The 24512-nt window shown below is 37.1% G+C and overlaps 1 protein-coding gene across 1 annotated transcript; it reads right to left on the reverse strand.

Moving 5' to 3' along the window:
- Positions 1 to 5210: 5210 nt before the first annotated feature.
- Or4k46 (olfactory receptor family 4 subfamily K member 46) lies at positions 5211 to 6149 on the reverse strand. The gene has a single exon (NM_001000919.1). The coding sequence runs from the start codon at positions 6147 to 6149 to the stop codon at positions 5211 to 5213; it is 939 nt and encodes a 312-aa protein (NP_001000919.1).
- Positions 6150 to 24512: the final 18363 nt, after the last annotated feature.

Here is a 24512-nt window from a genome sequence, read left to right on the forward strand (position 1 = left end):
TAGTGCAGAATTCTACCAAGCCATCAAAGAAGATACAATCCACAGACCCCATGAAGCTAAAGAAGGAAGATGAAAGGGTGAATGCTTCAGTCCTTCTTAGAAGGAGGGAGCAAAAATATTTATAGAAGGAAATATAAAGACAAAGTTTGGAGCAAAGACTGAAGGAAGGGCCATCCAGAGCCTGCCTCACTTGGTGATCCAGCACATATACATACAGCCACCACACCCAGAAAATATTGCTGATGACAAGAGTGCATGCAGACCGGAGCCTAATATAGCTGTCTCCTGAGAGGATCTGCCAGAGCATGACAAATACAGAGGCAGATGATTCCAGCCAACTTTGGAACTGAGAATGGAATCCCCATTGGTGGAGTTAGAGAAAGGATTGTAAGAGCTGAAGGGATTTGTAACAGAGCTCCCAGGAACTAAAACATCATCCAACGAGTACACATGGAGGGACCCATGGCTCCATCTACATATGTAGCAGAGGATGGCCTTGTTGGGCATCAAAGAGAGGAGAAGCCCTTGGTCCTGCCAAGGCTAGAAACCTCAGTGTAGAGGATTGTCAGGGCAAGAAGGTGGGGATTTGGTGGGTAGTTGGGTAGGAGAATACCTTCATAGAAGATGGCGTAGGGGATTTATGGACATGAAACAAGGAAAGGGGATAATCTTTCAAATGTAAATAAAAAATATCCAATTAAAAACAAAAACATAGAACCAACCCAGAAAAAAACAAAAACAAAAATAAACAACACCACCACCACCAACAAAAAGCTATTATCAATAAACCTCAAACTATTCCACAAAATAGAAACAAAAGGAACAGTATCTAATTCATTCTATGAAAACACAGTTTCTCTGATACGTAAACCACACAAAGACCCAACAAAAGAAAAGAATTTCAGACTGATTTTGGTATTACTATCAATGAAGAATACTCAATAAAATTCTCTCAAACTGAACCCAAGAACATATCAAAATGATTGTTCACCACAATCAAGTAGGTTTCATCCCAGGGATGCAGGGATTGTTCAGTATATAGAAATCCATCAATCTAATCCATTACATAAACAAACTCCAAAAGAAAAATCTCATGATCATCTCATTAGATACTGAAAAAGCCCTTGACAAAATACAACACCCCTTTATGTTGAAAGTCTTGTAGAGATCAGGAATTCAAGGGACATGCCTAAGCATAATACAAACAATATACAGCGAAACAGCAGCCAGCATCAAATAAATTGGGGAGAAACTAGAAGCAATCCCACTAAAATCAGGGATAAGAAGTGCTTGCTGACAGGAGCCTGGTATCACTGTCCCCTGAGAATCTCTGCCAGAGATGGACCAATACATCGAACTCGCAACCAAACATCGAACTGAACATGGGGACCACAATGGAAGTGTTAGAGAAAGGACTGAAGAAGCTGAAGGGATTTGCAACCCCAAAGGAAGAACAACAATGTCAACCAACGAGATATCCCAGAGTTCCCAGAGACTAAACCACCAAGCAAAGAGTACACATGGAGGGACCCATGGCTTCAACTGCATATGTAGTTGAGGATGGCCTTATCTGTCATCAATAAAAGGGGAGGCCCTTTGTCCTGTGGATGCCCCAGCATAGGAAAATGCTAGGGTAGTGAGGCAGGAGTGTGTAGGTAAACACCCTGAAAGAAGTAGGCAGGAAGGGGATGGGATAGGGATTTTTGGAGGGGAAACAGGGAAGGAGTATAATATTTGAAATGTAAATAAAGAAAATAACCATTAAAAATAAAATAAATAAAATAAAATCAGGGAAAAGATAAACTACCCAATCTCTCCCTATTTATTTAATATAGTAAATTAAGTTCTAGCTAGAGCAATTGGACAACAAAAGGAGGTCAAAGGGATACAAATTGGAAAAGAAATTAAGATACCAGTATTTGAGCATGACATGATAGTATACATAAGCAGCCCAAAAAAATTCTACCAGGAAACTCCCACAGCTGACAAACAACTTTGGCAAACTGGCTGGATATGCAATTAGCTCAAAGAAATCATTGTCTTTCTTTTATACAAATGATAATCAGGTTGAGAAAGGAATTAGTGAAACATGAACTTTCACAATAGTCACAAAAGTATAACATATGTCATTGTAACTCTAATCAAGGAAATGAAAAATGTGTATGACAACAACTTCAAGTTTCTGAGGAAAGATATTGAAGAAGACCTTAGAAGATGGAAAAATCTCCAATGCTCATAGATCAAGAGGATTAACATAGCAAAAATGGTCATCTTACCAAAAGCAATCTACAGATTCAATAAAATCCCCATCGAAATTCCAACTCAATTCTTCACAGAGAAAAAAAGCAATTCTCAACTTCATGTGGAGAAACAAAAATCCCAGGATAATGAAAAATTCTCAACAATAAAAGAACTTCTGTTGAAATAACATCCCTGACCTCAAGATATGCTAAAGATTTATGTGATAAAAACTTTATAGTACTGGTAGAGAGACAAACAGATCAATCAATGGAATGGAATCAAAGACCCAGAAATAAACCACACCCATATGGAACTTTCATTTTTGACAAAGAAGCCAAAAAACATACAGCGGAAAAAAGAAAGCATCTTTAACAAATGGTACTGGGCTTTCTTGCTGGTCTGCATGTAGAAGAATGCAAATTGATCCATATTTAGCACCTTTTTTTTCAAAATTCAAATCCAAGAGGATCAAGGACCTCCCCAGAAAACCAGATACATTGAATCTAATAAAAGAGAAAGTGAGAAATAGTCTAAAACACATTGGCACAAGGGGAAATTTCTTGAACAAATCACCGATGAATGGCCCAGGCTCCAAGACCAACAATTGACAAAAGGGACTTCATGAAACTCCAAAGATTCTGTAAGTCAAAGGACAATGTCAATAAGACAAAACAGCAACCTACAAATTGGGAAAATAACTTCATTAACCCTACCTTTTATAGAAGGTAGGGTATTCAAAGCAAAGAACTCTAGAAGTTAGACTACAGAAAAAACAAATAACCCAATGAAAAATGGGATACAGAGCCAAACAGAGAATTCACATCAGAGTAATCTTGAATGGCTGAGAAGTGTCTAAAGAAATGTTCAACATCATTAGTCATCAAAGAAATTAAAATCTAAATGAACCAGAGATCACACCTTAAAACAATCAGAATGGCTGAGATCAAACAGTCAAGCGACCTAAATTGCTAGTGAGGATGTAGAGAAAGACAAACACTCCACCACGCTGTTTGGACTGAAAACTGATACAACCACTCTGAGAAGAAATCTGGCAGTTCCTCAGAAAATTGGAAATAGTTTTACGTGAGGACCCCGTTATACCACTCTTGAGCATATACCCAAAAGATGCTCCAGCCATACTACAAGAACACATGCTCCACTATGTTCATAGCAGCCTTGTTTGTAATAGTCAGAAGCTGGAAAGAATACAGCTGTTCCTCAAACAAAGTAAAGATACAGAAAATGTGGTTCATTTATACGACGAAATACTATTCAGCTATTAAAAACAAGGACACCATCAATTTTGCAGGCAAATGGATGGAACTAGAAAATATCCTCCTTTGTAAGGTAACCCAGACCCAAAAGGACATACATGGTAAGTACTCACTGATAAGTGGATATTAGGCAAAAGTTCAGAATATCCATGATACAACTCACAGACCATGTGAAGCTTTACAAGAAGGAAGGCCCACGTGCAGATACTTCAATTCCACTTAAAAGTGAAACAAAATAATCATGGGAAGCAAAGGGAAGAAGGGACCTGGGTGGGAAGGGAGAAAGGAGGGAAGAAAGGCGGTCAGGATCAGGTAAGAGGCAAAACAAAAGAGAAATCCAAAGAACGGAGAGGATGACTAAAAAACATGCATTAGTGTGATGGGATGGGGCAACCTCTAGAAAGTCCAAGACACCATGGATGTGAGAGGTTCCCAGGACTTAATGGAGATGGCCTAAGGAAAGTGCCCAACACTGGGAAGATAGTGTGTGAAGAGACCACCTCCACTAGATAGACCTGGCCTCCAGTTGAAGGTTAGGCGCTCCCCTCCCCCCGATTACTTTGACCCAAAATTGTTCCTGTCTAAAGGAAATGCAAGGACAAAAATTAAGTAGACACTGAAGGAAACCATCCAGATACTACTTCAGCTTGGCCTTGGCATCCATCTCATGTGCAGACCCCAACACTATGGCTGATTCATGTTGTGCGTGCAGACAGGAGCCTGGCATGGCTGTTCTCTGAAAGGCTATTAGCCCATGACTAAACATATGCAGATATTTACAGCCAACCATTGGACTGAGGTCTGGGAGCCCTATGGAAGAGTTAAGGGAAGGACGAAAGGAGCTGAAGGGATTGGAACCACATAGAAAGAATAACAGAATCAACTAACTGTACACTTCAGAGCTTCCAGAGACTAAGCAACCAACCAAAGAGCATACATGGGCTGGTTTATGCCCCCCCCCAATGTGTATCAGAGGACTGCCTTTTCTGGCCACAGTGGAAAAGGATGCACTTGGTCCTGTGAAGACTTGATGCCCCCAAAGAAGGGGGATGCTAAAGGGGTGATATGGGAGTGAGTAGATAGGTGGGTGGGGCATCACCTTCTTGGAGATTAAGAGGAAGGGGGCCTGATGACTAGGACTGGGAAGGAGGTCAATAATTGGAATGTAAATAAATGAAATATTTCTTTAAAAAATACAAAGTAAATTCACTGTTGGCCCTTGAGAAGTTTATTTTTGTTTTTTCTTTTTAAAATTTTTTTTGAACCACACCAATACTAATTTGGCAGATAGTTGAACTAAGACAAAAATGATAATGTTGGTCATTTGGCAAAGGAAGTTAACAATTTGGGATATATACAGTGACTACAGAATTATACTCAGGTAAAATTTACTAATATTTTATTCACATGTGTAAACATGAGGGTTTGGTCAAAAATGTTAACTATAACTTTATTAAAAATGTTGAAGAATAGTTTGATGGCATGCTTGTGGGAGAAAATCATTCATATTTTTATTTTAAGGTAAAAGATTCACAACGATATGATGATTGATCAGTAAATATCATGTTTAAAATATTAAATTATATCCCTATTGAACGATTTGTAACATTTGAAATAAGAACATTTTTTTTTCTTGTTTGAAGATTTTGAATACAACAAGTTTTATGTGGAGAAATTAGTATACATTTCTAGATATTATGAATTTATGTTGAGACCCAGATATTTGCCTATGAACCTTTTCATAGCATTTTTAATCTTTTTATTTTTCAGTGTGTAAATGGTTGGGTTTAGGAGAGGTGTAAAAACAGAATAAAACACAGCAAAAAATTTGTCTAACCAGGTGATACTGAGGGGCCACACATAGATGAAGATGCAGGGCAAAAAGAAAATCATTACCACTGTGATGTGTGCAGCACATGTAGACAAGGCCTTCAATACCCCAGCTTTTGTGCTTTGGCAAACAGTGATAAGGATATTTGTGTAGGAAATAAGCAACAGTATAAAGCATGTTACAGCCACAACCCCACATTCAACATTCATTAAAGTATTTAAATCATGGGAATCCATACAGGCCAGTTTGATTACCAGTGGCATGTCACAGAAGAAACTGTCTATTTCCCTGGGACCACAGTAAGGTAGCTGTACAACCACTAACAAGTGACTTATACCATGAGTAAAGCCAATTGTCCAGGAAGTCAACACCAACCCAGTGCATCTCTTCAGGTTCATGATGGTGAAGTAGTGGAGGGGTTTGCAGATGGCCACATAGCGATCATAAGCCATCACCACCAACAGCACCATCTCTCCTGCAGCGATGCAATGGGCAAAGAAGACCTGGGACATGCATCCTGCAAAGGAAATGGTCTTGTTTTCCCTGAGAAAGTCTGTGATCATCTTAGGAGTGGTGACTGAGGAAAGCCACATATCAACAAAGGACAGATTGGCCAACAAGAAGTACATTGGGGAAAGAAGATGGGGATCGGTAGTTATTAAGATCAGGATGACAATATTTCCAGACATGATGAGAAGATAAAGCATCAACAATATCACAAAGAGGAAGAGCTGAATACTCTTTGAGTTGGAAAGTCCCCAGAGTATAAATTCTGACACAACTGTCTGATTGGCTTCATCCATTTTATTCAGTGTATCTTCGGAAGTTACCTGGAAAGAAAGAAAAATTATCGACTGAACTATGAGGTGGGTTAATTCCTTTGTAGAATCAGACATGTACACTGAAACTTGTTTGTATAAAAATGCATAAATGTAAAGGGAAATCCAAATATGTGTGACATTGTTGCCCACAGTAAAATTCATGAGTCAAGAGTTAGTCTCCAAGAAAAGAAGCATCAGGTGTATACATCCTCTTTCAGGAAACTCATCGTAGAGGAGAGCAATAAGGAGAAAACCAATGTAATATAAAATCATCAAAATCTGTGTGGTTTCTTAAATAAATTGTGTGTATTAATTGGTAGCAATAATGATATTCTATAACAAAAATGAAGTTGAAACTCAGAAACTTGTGGGAATAGCATTGAAGTTCAGTACATACGGTTATAAAGGATGATACCATTTTAAAGTATGTTTAATGATTTCATTGAGTGTTTGTAAAATAATATCTATGATATCAATAAGTTAAAATTTTAACATACATTTCTAATGTACATGTTGTGAAAGCCTCAGTGAGGAGGCATTACAGAACACCATATAAGATATACACAGGCACCAGACTGAACCATTAAACCAGGTTCACAGTTACTTATTAATATACATCATTGAATTTATTTAAACAACTAATTAAAAATTATTGTCGCAAATACATGTTGGAGTAGATTTACCAAGAAAAGGCAACCCATATTCAAACATGAGCTCTAAACATCACATTAAGTTCAAATTTAGCACTAGCACATATAGATCTCAATTTGAAGCAACGACTTACATATCTTGCAACAATAAGATATTGAGAATATCAAGACTCTTAAATACTGTAGTTTCTTGATATGAATTATATATCATTTATCATCAATGTATTTATCATCAGTAAATTTCTCATCATGTTACTTATATACTGATCATCTATGCTATTTTAAAGAATAGGCCTGTAAGCATAGATATTCTTTGACTCTCAGCCTTCGATGAGTGTGAGGTTATACACTTAGTGAGCATCAGTGATTCTCCTAAAAGCACAGGCAGGTGCTTCTACTAATCGAATAGACAGTACTCAAATTGGATGCTGGATAATCATTCTATAATTTCTCCTCCATTTAGCAATTCTCTTGCCAATTTTCAACTTGTAGGTCTTATTATCTTTTATTCTTTCATATCTCTAGGTTAGAGGAATCAGTAGGTAAACAATGAGATCCATGACAATATCTTTACAATAAATTTTATCACTGTTTTCTAAGGACTTGAAGGGGTACACTTAAAATGAAGAAGATTAAGAAGAAAAAGAAGATGAAGACGATAAAAAAGAGGAGGAGCAGGAAGAAGAAAAGGAGGAGGAAAAGAGAAAGAAGCAAAAGAAGAAAAGGAAGGTTCTATAGACATTAAGTAACACAACCATCTGCTTCAGTGGCATGGTAACACATAAGTACATGCATGCACCTTAGAAGATTTACCAACTATGTAAGATTATAGAGCAAAGAGTTTGTGTTCCTTAATAGTTTTGATTTTTACACAGGACAGTTTCTGGCCTGGACATTTCCAGGATTACATTTTTGTTTTACTTCCATTATTTCTTTTATGTTTTGAAATTATAAGTGTATAATTTTCCCCTTCCCTTTCTTCCCTACAAATCATTCAATAGACTTCCTCCATGATGTCTCTTTCTCTCCTTCTTTAATTAATCATTTTATTAGTTTACATTTCAAATGACATGCCCCTTTCCAGTTACCCCTCCCCAAACCTCCCATCCCACCCTCTCTGCCTTCTCCCCTTTTCTTTTATGAAAGCACTCCTTTACTCACTCATCCACTCCCCTTTCCGTTCTAGCATCCCCTTTCAACTCTAGCATCCCCTTTCATCAAGCCTCCAGGCTCTCTTTCAAATTCATTGCCTCTTTTTTCAGGAATTATTGTTAACTACATACATTTATATTTATAAACATTTTTATTCCAAAATATAAACTTCTGTCTATATAATGTTACTTGTATATATAAGTTGTAAGGACTGACCATTTCATATTGAATAACATATTGATGTGCTTGTCCTGGGAACTATTTCTCCAACTCTCAGCATATTTTTGTTGCCTTTGTTCTTTGTGTGAGGCTTAGTCTTCTTGGACTTTCGCCTGTGTTTTTTATTAATTTTTTGTTATTGTATTTATTCTTTATTCTACACAAGTTTTGGAAGTTACAATAGAACTGTGACAGAAATGAAAAGAATTACTACTTGATAGAGCAAGTACATTTCTTCACAAGCCTGTGTCAGACTATACTTTTCATTGAAAAGTAGAACCATGTCTCAAGTAATGCCTTTTATATTCTCTCCTCTAATATTATGTAAATATCACACTACTGTTTTATACAACTGTGGATGTAAAATATACTATATCTGATTTGTGATGTATACTGGTGTCCATGATTTATCAAAACTCCTTTAATGATGATCTTCAGGATGTTTTACTTCCAGGTGATAAATGAAATGCTAGTAAAAATGAAGTCATATACTATAATAGCTGAAAAAGGTATTATACAGTTAACTAAGCAATGCATAGTAAAGATACAGAAGAAAATACACACATGAGAATCATTAAGCCTTTCTAATATCCAGAGTATAGTGATCTGTGAATTTTCTTCTTTTTTTCCATAATTTCTAGTGAATAAGTAAACAATACAATTCTTGAGGTTATAGGCAATGAGTCTGTTATTCATATGAGCTCTGTCTGACATATGCATATAAAATCACACACAATATATAAAATATGTATATGTATGACAATATATGTCATATATACATATATCTATATATTTGCTATAAAGTACATGTTTCTGTGTACTTCTTGCATTTATATTTTTCCTAAGTTCCTACATCCTCTTCAGTAACTATGAGATATGAAGCTACAAAAGAAATATTTGACATACAAAATGGTTGTCAGGAACATAGCAACCACTTCACCCTTCTCTTCATATCCCAAGCAGCTATCAGTATTGTACAAGACCTAATGAAAAACAATCTATTAAAGCATCACTGTAATTTTCACCTTTAATAGTGGCATTTCCAATGTTAGTTTTATATTAACAAATATTAAGGAAGGGAAGCAAACTGAATTATCTTCTTTTAGAGTCTACAAACAAACAATTTTCTTCTATGTGTAACCTTTTTTCCATATTGGTTGGTCTTTTATCAAAGTGACAAACAATGTAATAGTCTGAGTATTAATATTTATATATTTATGGATGTAGTAATATTTACTAAACTTAGTAGAAACAAAATGGTAGATACTGACAACTTATACAGTAATATTTTAGACACACACACACACAGACACACACACACACACACACAGACTATTAGGTCAAACTATCTTATTGTATATGAATTCAAGTTTGACCACTCTACATTTGACAAAAAATTAGAGGGCTCATCCCTGAGAGATGTTGTTCCTTCTATTCCATAAAGAATAGTTTTCAGATACTTAAAATCCGAATTCAAAAGTGCCCTTGTATTATGTCTCTTCTCACTTGAATTGCTATCATTTTTATATTTATATGATGAAAGTTATCTTATTATATCCTACTGACTCTTAATTAAAAATATTTTATTTGGTTAAGTTGAAAAGATATTTGTAAAATGCTAGCTGAATACTGCTCTTATCTGATAAAGAATGATGATCTTCTGGGATAGACATGAAGACTCATGAATAGACCAGGTTTAGGAAACTCATGAATTGGGCCCTGAAGATGATTAAAACAAAAACAAAAGAAAAAAACCAAGCAATTCTCAACACATCATATACTGGGTATTGTTAAAAAGAAATAACTAGAAATTTTTTGAGGATTTTCAAATAGAATAATATCATAAATGACTTACCAAAACTCAATTTTCCTGTGTTTCAGATATTCTTTCCATCTGATATATTCTTATGAAGACATTACTGTTGTGTAAAGACAAATTTCCCCACAGGCTGACTTATCTTTTTTCCTGCAATTGTCCCATGGGTGTCCAATGTCACCTATTCTGTATTCTGAATGAAACAAAAGTCTTGGATATAATTATCTTGGACAACTCTTGGGGATTTATCTGTAAGAGTGATACTGAGTGTTGCTTATTTATGAAAATAGAAAGAGGGACAAGGAAATACTCCTGGTAGTCGCAGCAGCATTGATAATGCTAATCAAATTTTCAAAACTATTCTTTTCATCATCAGTAATGAATAAAATGAAGCTTGCTGCTGCCTTTTTTTTATAATCAAAGTGACTCTAAACATTTTATACTTATACACCCAATTGCTAAAAGTGTGAGATGATACATTTAAAAAAATTCTATGAACATAATACCATAACATGCAATCTGGGTCAAATCTTGGTCACATAACTGATAAATTTCAGAGTGTTCTGCAATTATATGTGATGTTCACAAGTTTGAATTTGCCATCAAGCTGTTTAAACACCTAAAGTTTTTGAAAATTATTTGACTATACTTATTGTGTATGTGTGCATGTGAATTTGTACCACTGTGTGTGTGTGTGTGTGTGTGGAGAGAGAGAGAGAGAGAGAGAGAGAGAGAGAGAGAGAGAGAGAGAGAGAGAGAGAGACACCCACCCTAGGGTCACTCTCTCAATTCTCCCCTTCTACCTTCCCTGATTTTCTAGTAGTTGAATTTAGATTGCACAGCAAACATCTTTTATTCTTAGATATATATTGCCTCTGTCTTCTTCAACTAAGTTTTATAAAGAAGATATAAACACACATCTCAAACATGCTTATTTTAATTTTAGATTTAAAACATCTAAGAAATACAGGTAAAGATTATCATGTATAGAAAGTTGGGAAAATGGTAGAACTTGAATTCAAAGATCTCCAACACCACCCATGTGATATTTTGCATGACAATGTCCCCTAAAGTTTCATGAATCTGAACACTTTCTTCTCAGTTAGTGATGTTGTTTGAGAAGGTTTTGTAGAGGTGTGGACTTGCTAAAGAAAATATGTCACTGGAGAATTAAAATTGGGAGCTACTTCAGATTCCTATGCTTGACTTCATCTTGAGTTTGAAGAAGTGAGCTTTTTATCTCTGCCATTAAGTCTAGCACTTGTGTCCATATTTCCTGTCATCCAAGATTCTTGTTTGTCTGGATCAAAATAAACACTTCCTTCTGAAAAATAGCTATGGCAAGAAGATCAATATTTGATAAATTGAACCTCATGAAATTGAACCTCATGACTAATTCTTCAACTGACAGAGGTCAAACATCCAAAATAGATTTAAAAACTCAAGAAGTTATACTCTAATAACCCAAATATCCCAATTTAAAAGTGGGGTAAGAGATAACAATGAACTCTCAACAGAGGAATTTCCAATGGCCAAGGGGCACTTAAAGAAATGCTTAACATCCATATTTATCAGGGAAATGCAAATCAAAATGACCCTGAGATTTCATCTTACACAAATCAGAACGGTTTAGATCAAAAACTCAAACAACAAACAGCACATGCTAGCAAGGATGTGGAGAAAGAGGAACACCCTTTCATTGCTGGTGAGATTGTAAAGCTATACAATTATTCTGTAATTCATTCTGGCCGTTCCTCAGAAAATTGGAAATAGTTCACCTGAAAACCCAGTTATACCTCTCCTGAGCAAATACCTAAAAGATATTCCACCATACCACTAATACACATGCTTCACTATGTTCATGGCAGCTTTATTTATAATAGCCAGAAACTGGAAACAACCCCTGTAGAGGAATTTCCCCTAATTATCTGATTGGCTAAGAATGGTGACAAATAGCCAATCCCTAGACAAAAATGTAGAGGCAGGTGTTCTAGGCAAGACAGAAAGAGGAGGGCAGGAGGAGGACATGGAAGAGATGACAAACGGGAGAACAGAGGGGGGAAGGTGAAAAGACGATGGACCAGAAGGGCATGGCCTGGAGAATCTGCAAGTAGCAGCTACTTCATAGCCAGGGAAGACAGTGGTATGGAGGCATATCTGCCCAATACAGGCATGCAGTTTATTAATATATAACTGAGTTGCATATTCCTTGCATGTGCTTACTGGGGTTGGAGATTTACCACAACAAAATGGCAACCCACGTACTGATAGAACTTAACTAACTTCAGATAAAAGATCACTGCCCCTCCCCTTACCCCCAATACAAGGCTGTGGCAGCAATATTTGAAAGCTGACTGGATCTGAGGGGCCTACAGAGAACTGCAGAGAGGCTCCCTCCCCAAGCCCCAGACAGACAGCTTAGGCCAGGGGCAGCACCCCAATCCAGAGCTAATCTTGGGCAGACATAGTGAACTGATATGTCTCTGTTGGCTTCCCTGTATCCCCTTATATTAAGACAAGACACAGACAGCCAAACTCTGAATAGAACAACAGAGGGAGACAAAGGTACATAGGACCCCGACCAGATAATAAGCATCATACATTGATAATAAAGAGAGAAACATGTTTATGATACTAAAGATGAGAAACACAATAAATACCTTTGGGCTTTAAGGGGTGATATTCTGAGTGGTTTGACAGGGATGGATTTAAAAGATATAGAAACCTTGTCATTTACCAGCAAGGCAATATTTATTCTTTTGATCTACTATTTCTTCTCAATAGACAGAGCCTTAGATAAAAGGTTCCTTGCCTTAGAAAAGAGATTACAGGTAATACTAGAACTAAAGGTTCTAGATTTTATAGGTCAAGATAAGCAACAGAAAGCAGAAAATGAAGGTTGGCAACAGGAGCTGGGAGAGATGCTAGAATAAAGGACTCAACAATTGACACACCAGACTGAACAGCAAGGAGATAGAGAAAAAATTTAGAAGCAAAACCTAGAGGATAATTTACTAAAGTCAGCAAATCAAAAGAAGGCAGATGCTTCAATATTAGAATTACAACATGAAGAAAAGTTAAGATTATGGAATCAGGGCCTAGAGCAAAATGTACAACAAAAATAAAAATTTAAGAATTGGCAACATGGCCTAGAGGAAACATTAGAATTGAAGACACAGGAAATTACAGATCAGAACAAAAGACAGAAAAATGAAAATGAAGTGGGAGACAGGAGCTGGAAAAGATGCTGGAACAAAGGATACAACAGCTCACACGTCAGACTGACCAGCAGAGAGAAAATAATGAGGATTGGAAACAAGACCTGGAGAATAACCTTTTAAAATTAATCCATCAAAATAAAATGGATAGCAGAATATCAGAGTTGCAATATAAAGAAAAAGTTAAAATGTGGAGACAGAACCTTGAGCAGAGAATACAGGAACTCAAGAAACAGGAGGAGCAACAAAATAAGAAATATGAAACATGTACACCTTAAGGGAGGAATTTAAAATCTCAATTAAGAAAAATACTCAGGTAGAAACAGAAGATAAAATTAGAGAAAGCAAACCAAAGGTTACTAGAAAACAAACTTTAGTCTATCTGGCTAGTATATAACAAAGACATCTAGACGATGATCATCTACAAGGTTATCAGTAATTTGAATGGCAACTTATGGATTTGTTAGAATTGAGGAAATTTAAGGAAAGTATCACTAATTTTGGAATTCATTTGCCATTTGTAAAACAAATTCTGACTTCTTAAGCTGTTAAAAATGGAATAATCCCCAAAGACTGGAAGGATATGGCAAAAGCAATATTAGAACCAGCATCATATTTACAATGGCTCTCGTGGTAGAGAGAAGGGGCGAGGGAGATAGAACAACAAAATAGAGCCAGGGGTAGGGATATTTCCACAGATCAGCTGCTTGGTGAAGGTCAATTTGCTGAGGTAGAGGTCCAGGCTCTATATGACTAAGAAACTCTGGCATTGTGTCAATGGTCAGCCTTAAAGACCTGGGACAAAGTCACAGAATCAGGAAAAAGAATTGAACTATTTACTCAAGTCATGCAAAGGAAATCTTTCCTGACTTTTGAAATGAGATTCAGCAGCAAGAAAGGCAATAATTGAGTCTTTAACCTTTGAAAATGCAAATGCTCAATGAAAGGAAGTAATCAGACCACTGAGGGCAGGGTTAGCATCAATTGATGAGTGAAATAGAAACACAGCCGATGTTAGACCTCACTCACCTGATATGTCAGTAATAGGAGAAACTGCCACTAGAGACCTAGAAATAACCCAAAATTTCAAATGTTTTAATTATGGCAAGCAGGGTCATTCAGGAAAACAAAACAAAACAAAACAATCCCAATAGGCCCTATGCCTTTTGAAATATTGTCAAAGATGTGGCAGAGGAATTTGCCTAGGGAATGTAGAGCAACAACAGACCAAAAAACTCCCAGGGGGACCTCTTGCAGGCCCCAGTGACAGGCAGGGAGAGTTCTCTTCCTCAGGACAACTAAACATCACTCCTTTAAAGATGGATGTTGTGAGACCAGACAAGAAGGCAAAGACAAGTTTTTATAAACAATTCAAAAAACTTAAAACAGAACCAAAAACAAATATTTTGGAAAACTTCTACAGAGGATCAAAGGCCAAAACTAAGAATACCAATAAACAATATTGAGATTGATGGAATGGTTGACACTGGAGCAGATATCACTGTTGTTGTAAATAATAAAACCCGGTTTCTTTTATCTCACATTAGTGCTGACACCATAGGGCCTCATGGCATCTGCAGGATATTTTCATCTCAGTCAGCAAAGCATCTTACCCACTAGTCCCAGTGGTGGCTACGCTCTCATAACTCTCTACCATTGCTATGTTTACATTCTAACATCTGCCCCCTTATACTTATAATATAAACTACCAACAACCTGTTAAAATCAAGACTCAATAAACTGCAAACCAACAATCAAATTTATATGTTAAATTCCCAATCCACAATACATCCATACAGTAAACTTACAACCAATGGATGGGATAAATTGCCCACCTAGAGAAAATAAATTTGAGAAATCCATCCCAACTACCTTGGCAATTTAAGACCACCTTGGTCTTGGTCATCCTTCCCCATCACCATCTTGATTCTCCGTCCTTCTCCTTCTGTCCCACCTTACAAAAGCTTTGTCCCATCTTATTTTTACTTTCAAATCATGACCTTGACCTAACTTGTGCCAGCCCTCACTTGAGAGAACATGGCTGCAGATGTTAAGAGTCTTCTCTGCCCAGGAACTGCACCAGTCCCACAGCTCCCTGCACGCAAATCCCATGGAGGAGAGAGCTGAACCCTCAGAAATGTGGAAAATCCTAAGACCTCAGGGGAGACTGTTACTTCTGTTCAAATTCCTGGCCCAAGAGGAACCCAACTAGTGACCTCTGGATACAGGAATCTAGGAATAGTCAAAAGAAGGAATCTACTAGTTTCTGTCTGTGCCCAGAACTGAACTGAACCAGTCCCACAGCTACCTGCACTCAAATCCCATTGGGAGAGAGCTAGACCCTCAGAAGTGTGGAAAATCCTGAGACCTCAGGGGAGACAACTACTTCTGCTCACATGTTGACCAAGAATAACCTACCTAGTGCCCTCTGTGCCGTTTGGATACTGGGACCTAGGAAAAGTCAAGGGCAGGACCCTTCAGTTTTCTGCTCGTGCCGAGAGCTGAAAGTCAGTCACCAGGAGCACCTACACACCTAAGAGCAGAGGTATGACTGAACGTTCTACTCCACACAACCCACCTGATGGCCTTATAACACATAAAGGTGGAAGAAATCTAGGAAAGGACACTTCCAGTTTCTGGCTGTGCCCTGAGCTGGACCAGTCCTGTAGTTCCCTGCACCCAAATCCGATGTGGGAGAGAGCTGGACCCTCTGAGACACAGACAGTCCTGAGACCTCAGGGGAGACCACCACTTCTGCTCACATTTCTGACATAAAAGGAACCTGCCTAGTGCCCCTAAAGACTTCTGGGTAAAGGAACCTAGGATCAATCAGGGACAGGACACTTCAGGTTTCTACTGGTGCCAAGAGCTAAAAGTCAGTCACCAGGAGCACCTACACACCTGAGAGTACAGGTAAGACCAACTCTTCTGCACCAAGAAACCTGCCTTGAGGCTCCAGGTAAAGGGAAACCCAGGAGCAGCTCTCTGTTCCCAGAGGCATCTGAAAAAAAATAAAGAAAAAAAAAACAGATCTAGAGGAGTGCTGGCACAGAAGGCTACAGGAGGGTCAAGTCACTGTCAGAGACAGCAAACCAAGCTAAGAGCAGGGACAAGATGGCAAGAGACAAGCACAGGAAACTAAGAAAGGAAAAACAAGACTATTGGCATCCTGATGATGCGACTTCTCCCACTAAAGCAAATACTGGACATCCAAACATACCAGAAAAGAAAGATTTGGATTTAAAAATCATATTTCATGATGATGATAGAGGACTTTAAGAAGGACACAATCCCTTAAAGAAATACAGGACAACATAGGTAAACAAGTAGACGCCCTTATAGAAGAAAAACAAAAATTCTATAAAGAATTACTGGAAAACACAACCAAACAGGTGAGGAAATTGAACAAAGCCATCCAGGATATGAAAAAGGAAATAGATGCAATAAGGAAAGCACGAAGAGAGACGACCCTGAAGTTAGATAACCTAGGAAAGAGATCAGGAGTCATGTATGCAAGCATCACCAACAGAATACAAGAGATTGAAGGGAGAATTTCAGGGACAAATGATACCATAGAAAACATTGACGGAACTGTCAAAGATGATGAAAAACACAAAAAGATCCTAACCCAAAACATTCAGGAAATTGAGGGCACAATGAGAAGATCAAGCCTAAGGATAATAGGTATAGAAAAAAGTGAAGACTCCCAATTTAAATGGCTTCAACAAAATTATAGAAGAAAACTTCACCAACGTAAAGAAAGAGATGCCCAAGAACATACAAGAAGCCTACAGAATTCCAAATAGATTGAACCAGAAAATGAATTCCTCCCATCACATACTAGTCAAAACACCAAACTCACAAAACAAAGAAAGAATATAAAAACTAGTAAGGAGAAAAGATCAAATAACATATAAATGCAGGCCTATAAGAATTAGACCAGAATTCTCACCAGAGACTATGAAAGTCAAAAGATCCTAGGCAGATGTCATATGTCATACTAGATGCCAAGAGAACACAAATGCCAGCACAGGTTACTGTATCCAGCAAAACTCTCAATTAACATAGATAGAGAAACCAAGATATTCTATGACAAAGACAAATTTACACAATATCTTTCTAGAAATCCAGCCCTACAAAGGATAATAGATGGGAAACTCCAACACAAGGAGGAAATCTACACCCTAGAAAACTCAAGAAAGTAATCTTCTTGCAATGTAACCAAAAGAAGAGAGACATACAAACATAATCCCACTTCTAACAACAAAATTAGCCAGAACCAACATCAATATTCCTTAATATCTCTTATCATCAATGGATTCAATTCCCTAATTAAAAGACATAGAATAACAGACCAGATACATAAAGAGGACCCAGTATTTTGCTGCATACATAAAACACACCTCAGTGGCAAAAACTCACACTACCTAAGAGTAAAAGGCGGGAAAACAACTTTCAAAGCAAATCGTCTGAAGAAATAAGCTGGTAGTCATTCTAATATCGAATAAAATCGACATTCAGCCAAAAGTTATCAGAAAAAATGACACTTCATTTTCAGAAAAGGAAATATCGACCACGACAAACTCTGAATCCTAAAAATCTATGCTCCAAATGCAAGGGCAACTACATTCATAAAAGAAACCTTACTAAAACTCAAAGCACACATTGCACTTCACACAATAATAGGAGGAGATTTCAATGCCCCATTTTGATCAATGGACAGATCATGGAAAAAGAAACTGAACAGAGACACAGAGAAATTAAGAGAAGTTACGAACCAAATGAATTTAACAGATATTTATAAAACATTTCACCCTAAAACAAAAGGATATACGTTCTTTCAGTACCTCCTGGTACTTTCTCAAAATTGATCATATAATTGGCCACAAAACAGGCCTCAACAGATAGAGGGAGACAGAAATAATCCCATGAATCCTGTTAGATCACCAAAAGCTAGGGATGGTCTTCAATAACAACAAAAACAACACAAAGCCCACATATACATGGAAGATGAACAACACTCTACTCAATGATAATTGGGTCAAGGAATAAATAAAAAAGAAATTAAAGACTTCCTAGAATTTCATAAAAATGAAGGCACAACATATTCAAACTTATAGGACTCAATGAAAGCAGTGCTAAGAGGAAAACTCATAGCACTGAGTGCCTCCAAAAAGAACCAGGATAGAGCATACATTAGCAAGTTGACAGCATACCTTAAAGCCCTAAAACAAAAAGAAACAAATACACCCAAGAGGAGTAGAAGACAGAAAATAATCAAAATCAGGGCTGAAATCAACCAAGTAGAAACCAAAAGGACTATACAAAGAATTAACAAAACCAGGAACTGGTTCTTTGAGAAAATCAACAAGACAGATAAACCCTTAGCCAGACTAACCAGAGGGCACAGAGAGGGTATCCAAATTAACAAAATCAGAAATGAAAAGGGAAGCATAACAACAGAATATGGGTAAATTTGAAGAAAATCATCAGCTCCTACTACAAAAGCCTATGTTCAACCAAACTGGAAAATCTAGAGGAAATGGACAATTTTCTAGACAAATACCAGGTACCAAAGTAGGAACAAATAAACCCTCTAAACAACCCCATAACTCCTAAAGAAACAGAAGCAGTTATTAAAAGTCTGTGAACCAAAAAGAGCCCAGGACTAGAACGATTTAGTGTAGAAATCTATCAGACCTTCTTAGAAGACCTCATACCAATACTGATGAAAGTATTCCACAAAATAGAAACAGATGGATCACTACCAAATTCCTTCTATGAAGCCGCAATTATGCTTATACGTAAACCACACAAAGACTCAAAAAGAAAGAGAAAAGGAATCAGAAATGAAAAGGGAACCAATTTCCCTTATAAATATTGCTGCAAAAATACTCAATAAAATACTCGAAGACCAAATCTAAGAACATATCAAACGATCCAATAGACTTTATCCCAGGGATGGAGAGATGGTTCAATATATGGAAATCCATCAATGCAATCCACTATATAAACAGACTCAAAGAACAAAACCACAAGATTATTTCATCAGATGCTGAGGAAGCATTTAGCATAATTCAACACCCCTTCATGATAACAGTCCTATAAAGATCAGGAACTCAAGGCCTGTACCTAAACATAGTAAAAGCAATATACAGCAAACCAGTAGCTAACATTAAGTTAAATGGAGGAAACTTGAAGCAATCCCACTAAAATCAGGGACTAGACAATGCTGCCTACTCTTCCCTACTTATTCAATAAAGTACTCAAAGGCCTTGCCTGAGCAATCAGATAACAGAAGGAGGTTAAAGGGATACAAATTGAAAAGGAAGAAGTCAAAATATCATTATTTGCAGATGATTTGATAGTATACTTAGGTGACCCCAAATGTTCCACCAGAGAAATACTAAGTCTGATAAACAACTTCAGCAAAATGGCTGGTTATAAAATTAACTCAAATAAATCAGTAGCATTCCTCTACTCAAATTATAAACGGGCTGAGAAAGCAATTAGGGAAACGATACCCTTCACAATAGTACCAAATAATATAAAATATCTTGGTGTGACTTTAACCAAGTGCAAAATCTATATGACAAGAATTTGAAGTCTCTGAAGAAATTGAAAAAGATCTCAGAAGATGGAAAGACCTCCCACGCTAATGGATTGGCAGGAGTAATATTGTAAAAATGTCCATCTTGCAGAATGCAAACTACAGATTCAATGCAATCCCCTTCAAAACTTCAACTCAATTCTTCATAGAGTTAGAAAGAGCAAGTTGCAAATTCATTTGGATTAACAAAATCCCAGGTTAATTAAAACTATCCTCAACAATAAAAGAAATTCTGGGGAAATCACCTTCCCTGACCACAAGCAATATTAAATAGCAGTACTGATAAAAACTCTATGATATGGGTACAGAGACACACAGGAAGATAGTTCCCTGAGCCAAGGAAAGACGTTAAAGACATTCAATTTAGTGATGAGTGTTCAAGGTTTCATTCTGTGTGTTATAATATTTGCTTCTATATGCTGCAGGAAGAAACTTCTAATGGTGATGGTTGAGCAAGGCACTAACATGCAATTAGGAGTCATCCTATTTATTAGTAGAACAGTATTATTTGATTTTCCCCTATGTCCTTCTTCACTCTAGACTTAGGTTCTTGGCTACATGAGTAGTATCCAGCATGGGCTACATCTAAAAGGAAAATGAGAAAAGCACATGATCATGATATACATCAAGATAAACTTCAGCAGCTACATGAATATTAGACAAAGTATGTTTCAGATGCAAGAATATTACTAGAGAGAAAAAAGGAAAATGGATAGAGATATCCCATTAGATTGCATTTATTAATTAGCAGTTACATAATTTATTACAATAAAGCTTTTTTAAAACATAAGATGCATCATTCTTTGTGGAACTCAGACAAATAGATTTGTGAATCTCAACCTGGCCATAAAAACTGAAAGTGTTGTAGCTCATGAAAGGGAAGTGAGGAGGTTTGGTCAGCCAATGCAGGGCAGGGAGTCAGAGTTCGAGATCTTGTCTGCAGTTGTACTAATGCCAGTGCCAACAGCAGGGCCTGTTGTGATCCGGGCCTGCTAGATGAGTCCAAGGTCCAGCGTTGAAAGCTTCAGGAAAAAGACTTCTTCCCCAAAGTGTTACAGTTCAGTAAAACAGCCACCCCCACATGATTTTCATTGAAATAACTTGTGCACTTCATTCCATGTGCATAGGGGCTTTATAAACATTGAGAAGTAGTGTGGGATCCAGGGGAAGATACTTCCCATTGACTCAGTCTGAGATTTTAGTGATAGTCTATTTTCATGTGGAAGGACTCCAGGTGATTTACCTACAGACTGTCATGGTTCTCTCAGGGGAGTGTTATATTTACCTGTTCAAGAACAAATAGAGTTAGTCATGGAGATGGTCTTACTCCTAACATTGTCAATCCACAGGGTTTGAGCTTACTCAACCTTGTTTTGAGTTTACTCAACCAGTTCTTCAGTCTGATAGCATTGTCTACATGCCCCACAAACATATATATGAATACTTACACACACACACACACACACACACACACACACACACACACAAATTAACAACAGTGTCCTCTTTTAAACTTCCTATGGTCTTAATGATTTAAAAATCAAGTTCATACATGCCACTATATGAAATTCTCAAAGAACATACCGAAATACAACTTCTATATGCTCAGCATTGCCTGCCTGCTTGAAATAGCTTCATCATGCATTAGAAAACCACATTGTTATGGTCATGCAGAAAACACAACATATGTCTTCTCTTTTATAATATGAATAAGGTATCACTGTGTAATGGCCACAGGAAAAAATTAAAATTTGTTCACTGATTTTAGTCTCTGGAATTATTTATTCATTTTGTTTATACCTGTTATATTTCATAAATATGCAGCACATAGTATCATTCTTAATAATGAAACCCTCAAGAGAAGTCCAAGATAATTATCTACAGGGTTTTCTTTTATTCAGAATGTTGGCTGGGTGACTTTTGCCGATGAAACATATTCAGATGGTGAATAAAAGCTAGGCCAACAGACAGTGATTTAAAGATACTATCCTCACACAACATGGGTATATTTATAAGTACACAGCACAGAGGGGCAAAATGTGATGTATGAGAAAACATTGAATCTTCTAAGCTAAGTCATCTTTCTGATTCTCTTCTCAGTGACTACTCAAAAAATATATTTATGTATCTGTATTACCAAAATCTACTGAGTTCTAAGAGGTAAATTCATAATGCTAAACACCTCTGTAAAAAACATGGATATGTCATACTCTCAACTGAATAGCACACCAGAAATCTCTAGAACAAAAAGAGGAAATCATATATCAGGAGTAGATGGGAAGAAATAATCAAATTTATGGCTGAAACCAATAAAACAATACAGCAAAAAAATAATTTTATAAAAAAAATCACTACGATTGACAAACCCTTTTCCAAAGTAACTATAAGGTAGAAAAATAATATCTAAATGACAAAGTAATAAATAATATGACAAAAATAATATCAAAAAAACAATAGTCCAAATGACTAAGGAGGTTGGGGCTAGTGGGGAAGAATAACTACAAACACTGAGGAAACCAAAGAATTATGAGGACATGGTTTAAAAACCTATGCTAAACCAAATCAGAATTCTAAGTGAAATGGAAAATCATCTCAGTAGATACTCCTTACCAAATTTAAATCATGATCACATAAACAATTAAATAGACTTATAAGCCATCCTAAAATAAAAGATTGTTATAAGCCCAATAACAACAATGACAACAACAACACAAAGCCCACCAGAAGTAAATGGTTTAGGTAAAGAATTCTATCAGACTTTCAATGAAGAGATGATGCCAATACTGCTCAAATTATACCACAAACTTTAATAAAAGGAATGTTGCCCAATTCGTTTTATGAGACTACCTTTTTTTATCTTTATTAACTTGAGTATTTCTTATTTACATTTCTATTGTTATTCCCTTTCCCGGTTTCCAGGCCAACATCACCCTAACCCCTCCCCCTCCCCCTCCCCTTCTATATAGGTGTTCCCCTCCCCATCCTCCTACCATTACCGCCCTCCCCACAACAATCATGTTCACTGGGGGTTCAGTCTTGGCAGGACCAAGGGCTTCCCCTTCCACTGGTGCTCTTACAAGGCTATTCATTGCTACCTATGAGGTTGGAGCCCAGGGTCAGTCCATGTATAGTCTTTAGGTAGTGGCTTAGTCCCTGGAAGTTCTGGTTGCTTGGCATTTTTGTTCATATGGGGTCTCAAGCCCCTTCAAGCTCTTCCAGTCCTTTCCCTGATTCCTTCAACAGGGTCCTGTTCTCAGTTCAGTGGTTTACTGCTGGCATTCGCCTCTATATTTGCTGTATTCTGGCTGTGTCTCTCAGGAGAGATCTACATCTGGTTCCTGTCGGCCTGCACTTCATTGCTTCATCCATCTTGTCTAATTGGGTGGCTGTATATGTATGGGCCACATGTGGGGCAGGCTCTGAAAGGGTGTTCCTTCTGCCTCTGTTTTAAACTTTGCCTCCCTATTCCCTGCCAAGGGTATTCTTGTTCCCCTTTTAAAGAAGGAGTGAAGCATTCGCCTTTTAGTCATCCTTGAGTTTCATGTGTTCTGTGCATCTAGACCAATTCAAGCATTTAGGCTAATATCCAGTTATCAATGAGTGCATACCATCTGTGTTTTTCTATGATTGGGTTACCTCACTCAGGATGATATTTTCCAGTTCCATCCATTTGCCTATGAATTTCATAAAGTCATTGTTTTTGATAGCTGAGTAACATTCCATTGTGTAGATGTACCACATTTTCTATATCCATTCCTCTGTTGAAGGGCATCTGGGTTCTTTCCAGCTTCTGACTATTATGAATAAGGCTGCTATGAACATAGTGGAGCACGTGTTTTTTTATATGTTGGGGCATCTTTTGGGTATATGCCCAAGGGAAGTATAGCTGAGTCCTCAGGTAGTTCAATGTCCAATTTTCTGAGGAACCTCCAGACTGATTTCCAGAATGGTTGTACCAGTCTGCAATCCCACCAACAATGGAGGAGTGTTCCTCTTTCTCCACATCCTTGCCAGCATTTGCTGTCACCTGAGTTTTTGATCTTAGCCATTCTCACTGGTGTGAGGTGAAATCTCAGGGGTGTTTTGATTTGCATTTCCCTTATGACTAAAGATGTTGAACATTTCTTTAGGTGTTTCTCAGCCATTCAGCATTCTTCAGCTCTGAATTCTTTGTTTAAGCTCTGAACTCCATTTTTTAATAGGGTTATTTGTCTTATGAGACTATTTTTATTCTGACATAAAAACCAGCACTGAAAGACAATTACAGACTAATTGTTTGTATGAACATAGATGCAAAACTGCATAATAAAATACTTACAGTCTGAAATAAAAACACATCAAAAATATCATCTTCCTAAATCAACTAAACTTCATCTCACAGATGCAGGGATGATTCAATATATGAAAATAAGCCAATGTAATTTATCATTTAAACAAAATAAAAGTTAAAACATGTGAATATCTCATTAGATGCAGAAAAAGCCTTTGACAAATATAACACCCTTTTATGGCAAAAGTCATAACGGGATGAAGGGTGCAAGGGACATACCTAAAAATAGTTAAGACAGTTATAAAAACCCATAGCCAACATCAATTTAAATGAATAAAAAATCAAAGCAATTCCACTAATATCAGGTTAAAGGACAAGGTTGTCTATCTAATCTCTACATATCCATTTAA

Source organism: Rattus norvegicus, chromosome 3, assembly GCF_036323735.1.
Source record: "Rattus norvegicus strain BN/NHsdMcwi chromosome 3, GRCr8, whole genome shotgun sequence".
Lineage (NCBI taxonomy): Eukaryota > Metazoa > Chordata > Mammalia > Rodentia > Muridae > Rattus > Rattus norvegicus.